This window comes from Pongo pygmaeus, chromosome 5 (genome assembly GCF_028885625.2).
Source record: "Pongo pygmaeus isolate AG05252 chromosome 5, NHGRI_mPonPyg2-v2.0_pri, whole genome shotgun sequence".
Taxonomy (NCBI): domain Eukaryota; kingdom Metazoa; phylum Chordata; class Mammalia; order Primates; family Hominidae; genus Pongo; species Pongo pygmaeus.
The window spans coordinates 161,847,009-161,861,465 of record NC_072378.2 but is presented as its reverse complement, the minus strand read 5'-3'; the positions used below and the strand labels follow the sequence as shown (position 1 = coordinate 161,861,465).

Below are 14,457 nucleotides of genomic sequence, written 5' to 3'. Positions count from 1 at the left end.
TGTTATATTTCATAGCAATCACCTATGTAATTATATAATTGTTAAAGTTGGACAGAGCTAATGATCATAAGGCCATTTCCCCATGTAACATGGCGCCCATATCTGCAGCTATGGGAGGTTCTGACTGTTGGCATGTGCTTGAACAATGAACTGTGTACTCCTCAAGGCTTCCATCTGCAGTGTTTGGATTGTGAGGTCTTTCCTACAGGGTCGTTGCCTCCCCTGTTTTAGTAGAATTCTCCATGGCACTTCTGGGATGGGCTGCAGAGAGGAGCTGGGCCCACCCGGTGGAGCGAGGAAGGAGCAGGAGGAGCCTTGGGGAATGGTGGGGAGGGGGAGCCTAAGACCCCTCTCTACCTGTGTCAGGAAGAGCTTGCCTGGAGGCTTGAAATATTGTTGGGGTCTCCAGGGAGGATAGGGACCCCTGGGATCCTGACCAGAATGCAGCCAGGTCTTGCGACTACTTAGAGAGGAGTAGGGGCTGAGAATAAGGAGGGCTTTGGGGATAGCAGATTCAGGGCTGCCTAGAAGTGGATTCAGGGCATGCTTCTTAAGTTCTTTCATGTCTTTCTCTGATTTTAAATTGTTTATTTTGTTTTGGAGTCAAATAGCCACATGTAACTTTTGACTCCCTAAAACTTAACTACTAATAGCGTACAGTTGACTGGAAGCCTTACCAATAACAAACAGTTGATTAACATGTATTTTGTATATGTGTTGTATCTGGTATTCTTCTAAAGTAAGCTAGAGAAAAGAAAACATGATTAAGCAAATCATCAAAAAGAGAAAATGCATGTACTATTCATAAGTGGAAGTAGATCATCATAGAGGTCTTCATCCTTGTTGTCTTCACGTTGGGTAGGCTGAGGAGGCCAGGAAGAGGGGTTGGTCTTGCTGTCTCAGGGGTGGCAGAGGTGGAAGAAAATCTGTATATAAGTGGACCAATGAAGTGTGAACCCATGTTGTTCAAAGGTCAAATGTAGTAGAAATCAGGAGAAGAAAAATGTACTGGCTGATGCAGGGTGCATATTCAGTGCTTTAAATATTTTAGCATCTGCTCTTCACACCAAACCTTTGAGTTGGGCATTTTAATCTTTATGTCGTAGGTAAGGAACTGACCACAGCTCTGCCTGAGGTCAAGGTGTGATTGTATTCTCTGATCTTCCTTTTATTTCCCTTCTCTAGCCCCCCGCACCGTAATCGTCTTTTATATAATCATGGCTTTTAGTGTCTTCAGCAACCTTAGAGAGTGGTGCTGGGCCCTTGTGTCTGGATTCAGCTCCCAGCCACACACATCTTAACTCTGGGGGCATGGGCCACAACCCATGCATGTGGGAAACGAACTCAGTAAACATTAGTTGCCATCATTTTCCTCCTCCATCTTGGGACAGCAGGGGCTTCTCTTCCTTAACCTCACTTTCTTTTTGTCTATCTACTTCTTTTTCCTATTAGTAACCTCTTAAGCTGAACAGCACCATAGTAAATATAATAAAACCAAATCTGTGCCTCTGATTATACCTCTTTATGGCCCCCTGAGTTTTGTTCTTCGGTCAGCCCCTGAATAGCAGGCAATGGTTAAATAGCAGGCAATGGTTAAATAGCAGGGAATGGTTGAATAGCAGGCAATGGTTAAATAGCAAGCAATGGTTTGGGCTTTGCAGAGGTCACCTACTGTGTTCTGCACCCTCTCCAGTCATCACCCTGAGGAACTGGGCACCAGCTCTGTGAGATTTCCAGTTGGGGTTTGTAGAACAGGCAGCAGCAACTGGTCAGAGCCAGATGTGTCTGGAAGAGCAGAATCCGAGCGTGACTGCTTTGTAGAGAGATGGCATTCACTGAGCCCTCAGAGAGCAGCACAGTCAAAACAACATCTGCAAAACTGGGAAAACTGAAATTTTAAAAATATGACAAAAGTGATCAACCATGGCAAGATGGCCAAATAGGAACAGCTCCAGTCTACAGCTCCCAGTGTGAGTGACGCAGAAGATGGGTGATTTCTGCATTTCCAACTGAGGTACCAGGTTCATCTCACTGGGGCTTGTCGGACAGTGGGTGCAGCCCATGTGAGTGTGAGCTGAAGCAGGGCGGGGCATCGCCTCACCCGGGAAGTGCAAGGAGTTGGGGAATTCCCTTTCCTAGCCAAGGGAAGCGGTGACAGACGGTACCTGGAAAATCGGGACACTCCCACCCTAATACTGCACTTTTCCAATGGTCTTAGCAAATGGCACACCAGGAGATTATATCCCGTGCCTGGCTCAGAGGGTCCCACGCCCACGGAGCCTTGCTCATTGCTAGCACAGCAGTCTGAGATCGAACTGCAAGGGGGCAGTGAGGCTGGGGGAGGGGCATCTGCCATTGCTGAGGCTTGAGTAGGTAAACAAAGCAGCTGGGAAGCTTGAGCTGGGTGGAGCCCACCGCAGCTCAAGGAGGCCTGCCTGCCTCTGTAGACTCCACCTCTGGGGGCAGGGCAGCAGAAACTTCTGCAGACTTAAACGTCCCTGTCTGACAGCTTTGAAGAGAGTAGTGGTTCTCCCAGCATAGAGTTTGAAATCTGAGAACGGACAGACTGCCTCCTCAAGTGGGTCCCTGGCCCCCGAGTAGCCTAACTGGGAGACACCTCCCAGTAGGGGCCATTTGACACTACATACAGCCAGGTGCCCCTCTGAGACGAAGCTTCCAGAGGAAGGATCAGGCAGCAGCATTTGCTGTTCTGTAATATTTGCTGTTCTGCAGCCTCCGCTGGTGATACCCAGACAAACAGGACTGGAGTGGACTTCCAGCAAACTCCAACAGACCTGCAGCTGAGGGTTCTGACTGTTAGAAGGAAAACTAACAAACAGAAAGGACATCCACACCAAAACCCCATCTGTATGTCACCATCATCAAAGACCAAAGGTAGATAAACCCACAAAGATGGGGAGAAACCAGAGCAGAAAAGCTGAAAATTCTAAAAATCAGAGCGCCTCTTCTACTCCAAAGGAACGCAGCTCCTTGCCAGCAACGGAAGAAAGTTGGACGGAGAATGACTTTGACATGTTGAGAAAAGAAGGCTTCAGACGATCAGTAATAACAAACTTCTCCGAGCTAAAGGAGGATGTTCGAACCCATCGCAAAGAAGCTAAAAACCTTGAAAAAAGATTACATGAATGGCTAACTAGAATAAACAGCATAGAGAAGACCTTAAATGACCTGATGGAGCTGAAAACCATGGCACGAGAACTACATGACACATGCACAAGTTTCAGTAGCTGATTCGATCAAGTGGAAGAAACGGTATCAGTGATTGAAGATCAAATGAATGAAATGAAGCAAGAAGAGAAGTTTAGAGAAAGAAGAGTAAAAAGAAACAAACAAAGCCTCCAAGAAATATGGGACTATGTGAAAAGACCAAATCTATATCTGATTGATGTACCTGAAAGCGACGGGGAGAATGGAACCAAGTTGGAAAACACTCTGCAGGATATTATCCAGGAGAACTTCCCCAACCTAGCAAGGCAGGCCAACATTCAAATTCAGGAAATACAGAGAACGCCACAAAGATACTCCTCGAGAAGAGCAACTCTAAGACACGTAATTGTCAGATTCACCAAAGTAGAAATGAAGGAAAAAATGTTAAGGGCAGTCAGAGAGAAAGATCAATTTATCCACAAAAGGAAGCCCATCAGACTAACAGCAGATCTCTCGGCAGAAACTCTACACGCCAGAAGAGAGTGGGGTCCAATATTCAACATTCTTAAAGAAAAGAATTTTCAACCCAGAATTTCATATCCAGCCAAACTAAGCTTCATAAGTAAAGGAGAAATAAAATCCTTTACAGACAAGCAAATGCTGAGAGATTTTGTCACCACCAGCCCTGCCTTACAAGAGCTCCTGAAGGAAGCACTAAACATGGAATGGAACAACTGGTACCAGCCACTACAAAAACATGCCAAATTGTAAAGACCATCGATCCTAGGAAGAAACTGCATCAACTAACGAGCAAAATAACCAGCGAACATCATAATGACAGGATCAAATTCACACATAACAATATTAACCTTAAATGTAAATGGGCTAAATGCTCCAATTAAAAGACACAGACTGGCAAATTGGATAAAGAGTCAAGACCCATCAGTGTGCTGTATTCAGGAGACCCATCTCACGTACAGAGACACACACAGGCTCAAAATAAAGGGATGGAGGAAGATTTACCAAGCAAGTGGAAAACAAATAAAAAAAGCAGGGGTTGCAATCCTAGTCTCCGATAAAAGAGACTTTAAACTGACAAAGATCAAAAGAGACAAAGAAGGCCATTACAAAATGGTGAAGGGATCAATTCAACAAGAAGAGCTATCTATCCTAAACATATATGCACCCAATACAGGAGCACCCAGATTCATAAAGCAAGTCCTTAGAGACCTACAAAGAGACTTAGACTCCCACACAATAATAATGGGAGACTTTAACACCCCACTGTCAACATTGGACAGATCAATGAGACAGAAAGTTGACAAGGATATCCAGGAATTGAACTCAGCTCTGCACCAAGTGGACCTAATAGACATCTATAGAACTCTCCACCCAAATCAACAGAATATACATTCTTCTCAGCACCACATCGCACTTATTCCAAAACTGACCACATAGTTGGAAGTAAAGCACTCCTCAGCAAATGTAAAAGAACAGAAGCTATAACAAACTCTCTCTCAGACCACAGTGCAATCAAACTAGAACTCAGGATTAAGAAACTCCCTCAAAACCACTCAACTACATGGAAACTGAACAACTGGCTCCTGAATGACTACTGGGTACATAACAAAATGAAGGTGGAAATAAAGATGTTCTTTGAAACCAATGAGAACAAAGACATAACATACCAGAATCTCTGGGACACATTTAAAGCAGTGCATAGAGGGAAATTTATAGCACTAAATGCCCACAAGAGAAAGCAGGAAAGATCTAAAATTGACACCCTAACATCACAATTAAAAGAACTAGAGAAGCAAGAGCAAACACATTCAAAAGCTAGCAGAAGACAAGAAATAACTAAGATCACAGCATAACTGAAGGAGCTAGAGACACAAAAAACCCTTCAAAAAATCAGTGAATCCAGGAGCTGGTTTTTTGAAAAGATCAACAAAATTGATAGAACACTAGGAAGACTAATAAAGAAGAAAAGAGAGAAGAATCAAATAGACGCAATAAAAAATGATAAAGGGGATATCACCACCGATCCCATGGAAATACAAACTACCATCAGAGCATACTATAAACACCTCTGTGCAAATAAACGAGAAAATCTAGAAGAAATGGATAAATTCCTGGAACATACACCTTTCCAAGACTACACCAGGAAGAAGTTGAATCCCTGAATAGACCAGTAAGAAGTTCTGAAGTTGAGGCAATAATTAATAGCCTACCAACCAAAAAAAGTCCAGGACCAGATGGATTCACAGCTGAATTCTACCAGAGGTACAAGGAGGAGCTGGTACCATTCCTTCTGAAACTATTCCAGTCAATAGAAAAAAAGAGAATCCTCCCTAACTCATTTTATGAGGCCAGCATCATCCTGATACCAAAGCCTGGCAGAGACACAACAAAAGAAGAGAATTTTAGACCAATATCCCTGATGAACATTGATACAAAAATCCTCAATAAAATACTGGCAAACCGAATCCAGCAGCACATCAAAAAGCTTATCCACCACGATCAAGTTGGCTTCATCCCTGGGATACAAGGCTGGTTCAACATATGCAAATCAATAAACATAAATCCATCATATAAACAGAACCAAAGACAAAAACCACATGATCATCTCAAGAGATGCAGAAAAGGCCTTTGACAAAATTCAACAGCCCTTCATGCTAAAAACTCTCAATAAACTAGGTATTGATGGGATGTATCTCAAAATAATAAGAGCTATTTATGGCGAACCCACAGTCAATATCATACTGAATGGGCAAAAACTGGAAGCATTCCCTTTCAAAAGTGGCACAAGACAGGGATGCCGTCTCTCACCACTCGTATTCAACATAGTGTTGGAAGTTCTGGCCAGGGCAATCAGGCAGGAGAAAGAAATAAAGGGTATTCAGTTAGGAAAAGAGGAAGTCAAATTGTCCCTGTTTGCAGATGACGTGATTGTATGTTTAGAAAACCCCATCATCTCAGCCCAAAATCTCCTTAAGCTGATAAACAAAGTCAGCAAAGTCTCAGGATACAAAATCAATGTGCAAAAATCACAAGCATTCCTATACACCAATAACAGACAAACAGAGAGCCAAATCATGAGTGAACTCCCATTCACAATTGCTTCAAAGAGAATAAAATACCTAGGAATCCAACTTACAAGGGATGTGAAGGACCTTTTCAAGGAGAACTACAAACCACTGCCCAACTAAATAAAAGGGGACACAAACAAATGGAAGAACATTCCATGCTCATGGATAGGAAGAATAAATATCGTGAAAATGGCCATACCGCCCAAGGTAATTTATAGATTCAATGCCATCCCCATCAAGCTACCAATGACTTTCTTCACAGAATTGGAAAAAACTGCTTTAAAGTTCATATGGAACCAAAAAAGAGCCCTCATTGCCAAGTCAATCCTAAGCCGAAAGAACAAAGCTGGAGGCATCACACTACCTGACTTCAAACTGTACTACAAGGCTACAGTAACCAAAACGGCATGGTACTGGTACCAAAACAGAGATATAGACCAATGGAACAGAACAGAGGTCTCAGAAATAACACCAGACATCTACAACCATCTGATTTTTGACAAACCTGACAAAAACAAGAAATGGGGAAAGGATTCCCTATTTAATAAATGGTGCTGGGAAAACTGGCTAGCCATATGTAGAAAGCTGAAACTGGATCCCTTCCTTACACCTTATACAAAAATTAATTCAAAGTGGATTAAAGACTTAAATGTTAGACCTAAAACCATAAAAACCCTAGAAGAAAACCTAGGCAATACCATTCAGGACATAGGCATGGGCAAGGACTTCATGACTAAAACACCAAAACCAGTGGCAACAAAAGCCAAAATTGACAAATGGGATCTAATTAAACTAAAGAGCTTCTGCACAGCAAAAGAAACTGCACAGCAGAGTGAACAGGCAACCTACAGAATGGGAGAAAAATGTTACAATCTACCCACCTGACAAAGGGCTAATATCCAGAATCTACAAAGAACTTCAACAGATCTACAAGAAAAAATCAAACAACCCCATCAGAAGTGGGTGAAGGATATGAACAGACACTTCTCAAAAGAAAACATTTATACAGCCAACAGACACATGAAAAAATGCTCATCATCACTGGCCATCAGAGAAATGCAAATCAAAACCACAATGAGATGCCATCTCATGTCAGTTAGAATGGCAATCATTAAAAAGTCAGGAAACAACAGGTGCTGGAGAGGATGTGGAGAAATAGGAACACTTTTACACTGTTGATGGGCCTGTAAACTGGTTCAACCATTGTGGAAGACAGTGTGGTGATTCCTCAAGGATCTAGAACTAGAAATACCATTTGACCCAGCCATCCCATTACTGGGTATATACCCAAAGGATTATAAATCATGCTGCTCTAAAGACACATGTACACATATGTTAATTGTGGCACTATTCACAATAGCAAAGACTTGGAACCAACCCAAATGTCCATCAATGATAGACTGGATTAAGAAAATGTGGCACATATACACCATGGAATACTATGCAGCCATAAAAAAGGATGAGTTCCTGTTCTTTGTAGGGATATGGATGAAGCTGGAAACCATCATTCTGAGCAAACTATTGCAAGGACAGAAAACCAAACACCGCATATTCTGACTCATAGGTGGGAATTGAACAATGAGAACACTTGGACACAGGAAGGGGAACATCACACCACCGGGGCCTGTTGTGGGGTGGGGGGAGGGGGGATGGATAGCATTAGGAGATATACCTAATGTAAAAGACTACTTGATGGGTGCAGCACACCAACATGGCACATGTATACATATGTAACAAACCTGCATGTTGTGCACATATACCCTAGAACTTAAAGTATAATAATAATAATAAATAAAAAATAAAAATAGACAAAAGTTTCAAAAATTGCCATATGATATTGAAGAAGCCCTGGCCACATCTCTGCAGGCGGCAGGCTTCCCTTTCTGTCCTGTGGCCTTTCTGTTCAGCTGGCCTTTCCCAGGTGGCCGTACTGGCTAGGGACAGGGTTCCTTGGTGGCCCTAGCTCTCTGGGATTTCCTGTAGTGTGTGCACCTTGGGATGCCCTCTCCACACTGTGGTGAGTCCCACAGTCTGTGTGTACCCCAGGCCTGGATGGGGTGCCCCCTGTGCTCGGCAGGTGTGGTGGGCACTGCCCTGAGTGGACATGTCTGTGGCTGGGCCACGCATTCACTCACCCTAAAGGGCAAGACCCAGAATCTGCAGATCCTGGGATCTCCGCTGACCATGTCCTTCCTCCTTGCACTTCTCCCACTGAGGGTTCCTCTTAGTGCAGGTCATTTACAGCTTCTGGGCTTTTCTCTATGAGGTCATAAGTCCTTCCCTCTTTCCTCTTCTCCTGTTTTTATTCTGATTTGATGCATTGTTTTCATTCCCAGATATACTGTTTTTCAATTAACTACCAAATGGCTCCAATTCTTATGAAGTTAAAGCCTTGGTTGCTTTTTCTCGTTGTTTAATGTGTGTTAGTTTGGATGCCTAGACAAGAAGGTAAATGTTTCAGGGGTGCTATGTTCTGAATGTTCAGGTGTTGGAACCCAGAGTTCCACCCAGAGTTCAGGTGTTGGAAACTTTTGGTGTTTTTTTTTTTTTTTTGAGATGGAGTCTTGCTCTGTCACCCAGGCTGGAGCGCAGTGGTGCGATCTTGGCTCACTGCAAGTGCAGCCTCCTGGGTTCACACCATTCTCCTGCCTCAGATTCCCGAGTAGCTGGGACTACAGGTGCCCGCCACCACGGCCAGCTAATTTTTTTTTTTTTTTGTATTTTTAGTAGAGACAGGGTTTCACTGTGTTAGCCATGATGGTCTCGATCTCCTGACCTTGTGATCTGCCCGCCTTGGCCTTCCAAAGTGCTGGAATTACAGGCGTGAGCCACCATGTCTGGCTGGAAATTTAATTCCCAATGCAACAGTGTTGAGATGTGGGGCCTTTAAGAGGTGATTAGTTCATGAGGGCTTTGCCCTTGTTAATGCCATTATTTCAGGAGTGGGTCAGTTATTCAGAGAGTGGGTTCCTGCTAAGAGGATGAGTTCAGCCCCTTTCCCTTATTTCTCTCACTTGAGTACATGCTTGGTTGCCCTTCTGCCTTCTGTCTTCCCCTATGGGACGACACAGCAAGAAGGACCTTGCCAGATGCAGCCCTCTTGACCTTGGACTTCCCAGCCTCCAGAACTATAAGAAATAAATCTCTGTTCTTTATAAATTACCCAGTCTCAACTATTCTGTTACAGCAGCATAAAGTGGACTAACACAAACAGCAAATACCTTATCTTTGCTTCTCTTAGATTTACCCTGGTAGGGCTCCTGGCATTGTAACACTAGTTACAGGATTGCAACCTGAAACTCTCAACAAGTGATTTTCCCTTAACTAAACAACAGAAAGCCCTGCTTTCTCACAGGCCTCTCTGCTGTGCAGCACCTGCTGATAGCTTCTGGTTAGGATGGATTGCTCAGGTGCCCATTGGTAACTTTCTAAGTTAAATTGGAGGTTCTAAGTAATATGTCCTTTGAAAGGAAGTGACACTGCCCTTTCCATGGAGTGAGCGTACAGGGACAGAATCTTGTGGGAAGAGAACGAGGTGGAGCAATTCCAAGATCTGCAGCCAGTGTGAGCTGATGGTGAGAGTGGAGGGACAGGCTGAACGTGCCTGAAATGCTGCATGCCCTGAGCCCTGAGCAGTTAGAAAGCCCTGGCATTTGACGCATGATGGTAAAAAGAGGCATCTAATTTGAATGACAGACATCCCACCTCAAATAGAAGCAGCTCCTGTAGGGCTCTTCAGCACAAGAAGGGGCTGCCAGGTGTAGCTGGCTGTGCGGCTGTAGAGAGAAGGCTCTGGCTGATAGCATTGAAAACAACCACACAGGAGAGGAATTGAAACCTAAATTCATGGAGATATTTTAAGTTGTGTGCAGTGTGTTTACATAAGAACATCCAACTAAAACATCAGCTGGTAAGCCATTCAACTAAAGGCAAAGCTTTTTGAGTATGCGTGTGTGTGTGTGTGTGTGCATGTGTGCACGCGCATGTGTATGAATGCCTAGGGGAAACAACTATTAGACTATTTTCCAAACTGTTATAATGGTTAACCTTGGAGAAGGGAGGGAGGTTGGGAAGGTAAAGAGGAAGTGTCTCTCAGTCAGGGTTCAATAAGAGAAGCAAAACCACTGGGAGATGTGTGGACATCATCTCATTGGCCTTATTCAGCTGTGGGGGCTTGTTTAGCAATCTCTGTAGGGAAGTTGTATCTGCATGTGATGCTGGAGCTTGCAGTCCACAGGGCAGGCGGTCAGGGAGGGGCGATGGATAGAAACTGGGAGAGATCAAGATGTTGGAACCACCAAGCACAAGCTGGAGCCCCATGAGAATGGGCTAAAACTTGCATCAGTTCTTTCGCATCTGGCATTGATGGTGTGGATGTCCTGCAGAAGCTGGGATCTTCATCACAGAGCAAAACACAACCACCTGGCCTGGGATTCAGAGAAGCTGGCGGGGGATCCAGGGGAAGGAGGAGCAGTAGCAGGCCTAGCTGCTGCTTTGTGCTGAAGACATGAATCAGCAGATCAGCAAAAACATGCGTGACCTACAAAATGGTAGTATTTCCTTTACAGCTTCCAAACCTCCTAAGAGTGTCTCTTGTGGTGCCCTCTAACCAGAAATATCTAAGAAAGGGAAGTTTGGGAAATGTAGTCCAGGCCAACGTAACACATCCTGAAGCTATTTAGAGGAATTTTGTATTTTCTTGTACATACTTCTGGGTTGTTTGAATCATTTTACAATGTGACTGTATAAATGTGTTTCTGTGAATTAAAAAAGAAGTGAAATCATTAGATTAAGAAAATGGACTAGGCGCGGTGGCTCATGCCTATAATCCCAGTACTTTGGGAGGACAAGGTGCAAGGATTGCTTGAGGCTGCGGTGAGCTATGTATGATTGGGCCACTGCACTCCAGCCTGGATGACAGTGACACACCATCTCAAAAAAAAAGAAAGGAAAAAAGAAAAAAGGGAAATGAAACTCTTCTATCCAGTAAGGTTCAGAGTTTAGTTGTCTAGTGAACAGCCTACTGAGGTGAGTGGGAAATTTGGTCTTCCCCAACCTGGTCCCAGCACCATCCCCTCTCGCTGTACTAATGTAGTCACCCCCTAACTGGCCTCCCTATTCCAGTCTGTTCCTGTTTCAGTCAGAGTGATTTTTTTTTCAAATGCAAATTGGATGCTGGTGTGTGTCTATTTAAAAATGCTCCAGTGGTTTTTATATTGCCTTTAGAATGAAGTCATAAATCATAACTCCTTACTCTGGTAACCCAGAAGTCTCTGTGATGCTCTGTCTCTGGGTTTCTCTCCATCTGCCTCTGTCTCCTCCTCACCCTTCCTCTCCCCTTCAGTGGTCACAGAGCCTTTGTGTGTGATAAAATTATCATGCATATAATAGTAATTAAAAAGCTGTTCATTTATTGATTGCCTACTATGCCCCATGTCATGCTAGGTGCCTTGAGTCCATGCTCTTATTTAATATCCACAGCATCTCTAACGGCGTTTACCTGTCCCTATTTTACAGAGAGGGAGGACATTGAGAAACATGCCAGAAGTCTCACAACTAGTAAGTGGCTCCACCAGGATCGGAGCCTGGATGTGTCTGACTCCCAAATCCATGAGGACAATATTCAGCAGCCATCCTATTAGCAGGCCTTTCTCCTTTCCCTGTCACGTTGTTTTGTGGTTGTGTAGCTGTCTTTTCCCTAGACAGTAAGCTGGAGGGGGGCCGGGATCTGATCTAATGTTTAATCATCTCCTGTACCTCACAGAGTGCTTGAACGCGTTAGGTAATCACGCGGCATTTGTTGAAAGCATCCATGTGCCAGGCTCTTGCTGAGTCTTGGAGTCGAGGCTAAGGTCGGGATGAACCAAACAGTACAGTTGCTGTCTCATGGCACCCGTGCTCTATAGTAGGGGAGATAACCTCACGCTGTGGTCACAGCTGTGATAGGGCTGTGGAGGGTGCTGGGGAATGTGTGAATGGGGTAGGGGGCAGTGACAGTGGCCTTAGGCAGGAAGGAGTCCCACAGAGAGGCATTTGGCCTGTGACACATAGGAAATGTGAGTCTCTTGGACGCATCAGCTTCGTCTCCCTGACTCCCTGTGGAGTTGTGCTTTGGTGCTTATCTGTGCTGCTTGGCCAGTAATGGAATAGATTGATCCTTCCCATCCTCGTGCTTGGAAAAACTCAGCCCAGCACTACAGGCATCTTTGCACCGCATGGTAACAAATTGTCCCTCCGTCCCTTTGTCAGGCTGCCCTGCCGGGCTGCATGTTGTTACCCTAGCCCCCCTCCCCACTCCTGCCCCCACAACCAACTCCCAGGACGAGTCACTATTCCTTAACTTGTGCTTCTGGTTCCACCAATGCTATGGCCTGGTGGGACAACTGAATGGGAGCTTGATGTTTTCTCAGTTCCTAGAAATAGGTAGACACTTTTTATTGTTCATTTCTGGAGAAGGAAGGGGAGTGGTTTTCTTTATTTTTAAGGAGACTGATAGCTTCAATTTGCTAGGAACTTACAATGTGCTCTACACTGAGCACATACTGTGTGTTAGGTGCTTTATGCTCACAAAACCCTTTGGGGCAACCCCATTCTAAAGATGAAGACACTGTGGCGTTAGGAGGTTAATTTGTCCAAAGTCCCACAGTGCTCACTGTGTAAAAACTAGACTGTGATGCCTTCTAGAGGGCTCTGGTGCTCCACATCAAGCCTCCAGCCTCCAGCCTGGAGGAGAAAAGTTTCCAAGGACAGCCACTTGAGCTACAACACTAGGCTTACTGGAGTCAAGGACAGATCCACCTGCCTGTAGGGTAGGGATGGGGTGGGGAGGGAGTGAGTCCTCTGCTGCATGTATGCTTCACTAACTGGTGATTAAAAATAGGGGGCACATGGCCCAGCACGGTGGCTCACGCCTGTAATTGCGGCACTTTAGGAGGCCAAGGTGGGAGGGCTGCTTGAACCCAGGAGTCTACCCAGTAGGCAGCATGGCAAAACTGTGTCTCTACAAAAAATACAAAAAAATTAGCTGGGCCTGGTGATGCACATCTGTAGTCCCATCTACTCAGGAGGCTGAGGTAGGAGGATCACCTGAGCCTGGGAGGTTGAGGCTACAGTGAGCCGTGATCACACCACTACATTTAGCCTGGGTGACAGAGCAAGACCCCATCTCAAAAGAAAGGGGGAGGAGGCAAAACCCTCGCAGAGCACTCAGGCGCCCACCCCCTACTGAACACCGTCAACTCTAAGAGTCCATTTCCAAGTCCATCACCCACATTCAACTGTTTTTCTGGACAGTTTCTACCCTAGAGGCTTTTCCTGAGCCTGCCAGATTGGGAATAGGTTCCCTGGATGGGAGGTATCACTGAAGAATAAACTGCAAGTGGTTATCATTGCCTGAAAAAAGAATCTTTTTCTTTTCACAAGCCCCTACGAAGACTATTTCAATAGTTCTCTTCAGACCTGCCGTGGGCTGACTCTCACTCCCCCTGCCCTGCAGGTGCTGGGGTTCCTGCCGCTGGATCTACCATTCTCCATTCTTCCCCTCCCTTCAAGTGTCAGAAATGGGAGAGGAAAGTTGGGTATTTAATATTCTTTGATGGAGTTTGTAAGTATCCCAATTAGTCATTTTCCAGGATATTAAGAATTCTATACCTCATCTCACGCTGCCTTTCAGAGCTCTGTAAACACAAGGGCATGAATTCTTGACGGATTCTGGCTTTCTGACTTATTTTCCCCCAAGGTACTTAATCAAGGAATGTAAGTCATTTACCTTCTCCAGGCATCCTCCTCTTCTTCCCTGGAGAATGTTGTGAAGTCTTTCTCGTTTTTCCTTCCACTTCTGAACCCTTTCAAGGACCAAGGTCTGTGCTGCAGCGATCCATAACTTTGCCCCTAGAAGTTGCTTTCTCCCCTAGCTGGGAGGGCAGAGCCCTGCTCTCAGCAGGGCTCCCAGGACAAGGCTGCATGTAGTAAACGTCTGTCTGTTGTGGTTTGTTCCAGAGCTGGTGATGCTGCTGGAGTGGTGGTCGGGCACGGAATGCACCATCTTCACGGACCCGCGCGCCTACCTCAAGTATGGGAAGGAAAATGCCATCGTGGTTCTCAACCACAAGTTTGAAATTGACTTTCTGTGTGGCTGGAGCCTGTCCGAACGCTTTGGGCTGTTAGGGGTAAGTCAGAAGTGCATTCACCCCTGCCTCAC

General features: G+C 44.9%; 1 protein-coding gene across 5 annotated transcripts in view; it reads left to right on the top strand.

The window, feature by feature from the left end:
• Positions 1-14,457, top strand: part of AGPAT4 (1-acylglycerol-3-phosphate O-acyltransferase 4) — a 143,769-nt gene that overhangs the window by 93,246 nt on the left and 36,066 nt on the right. For all 5 annotated transcript variants that reach the window (XM_054490495.2, XM_063666821.1, XM_063666819.1 and 2 more), the window contains one exon: positions 14,256-14,425. In XM_054490495.2, the coding sequence (XP_054346470.1) occupies positions 14,256-14,425 (170 nt within the window). The remainder of the gene's footprint in view (positions 1-14,255; positions 14,426-14,457) is intronic.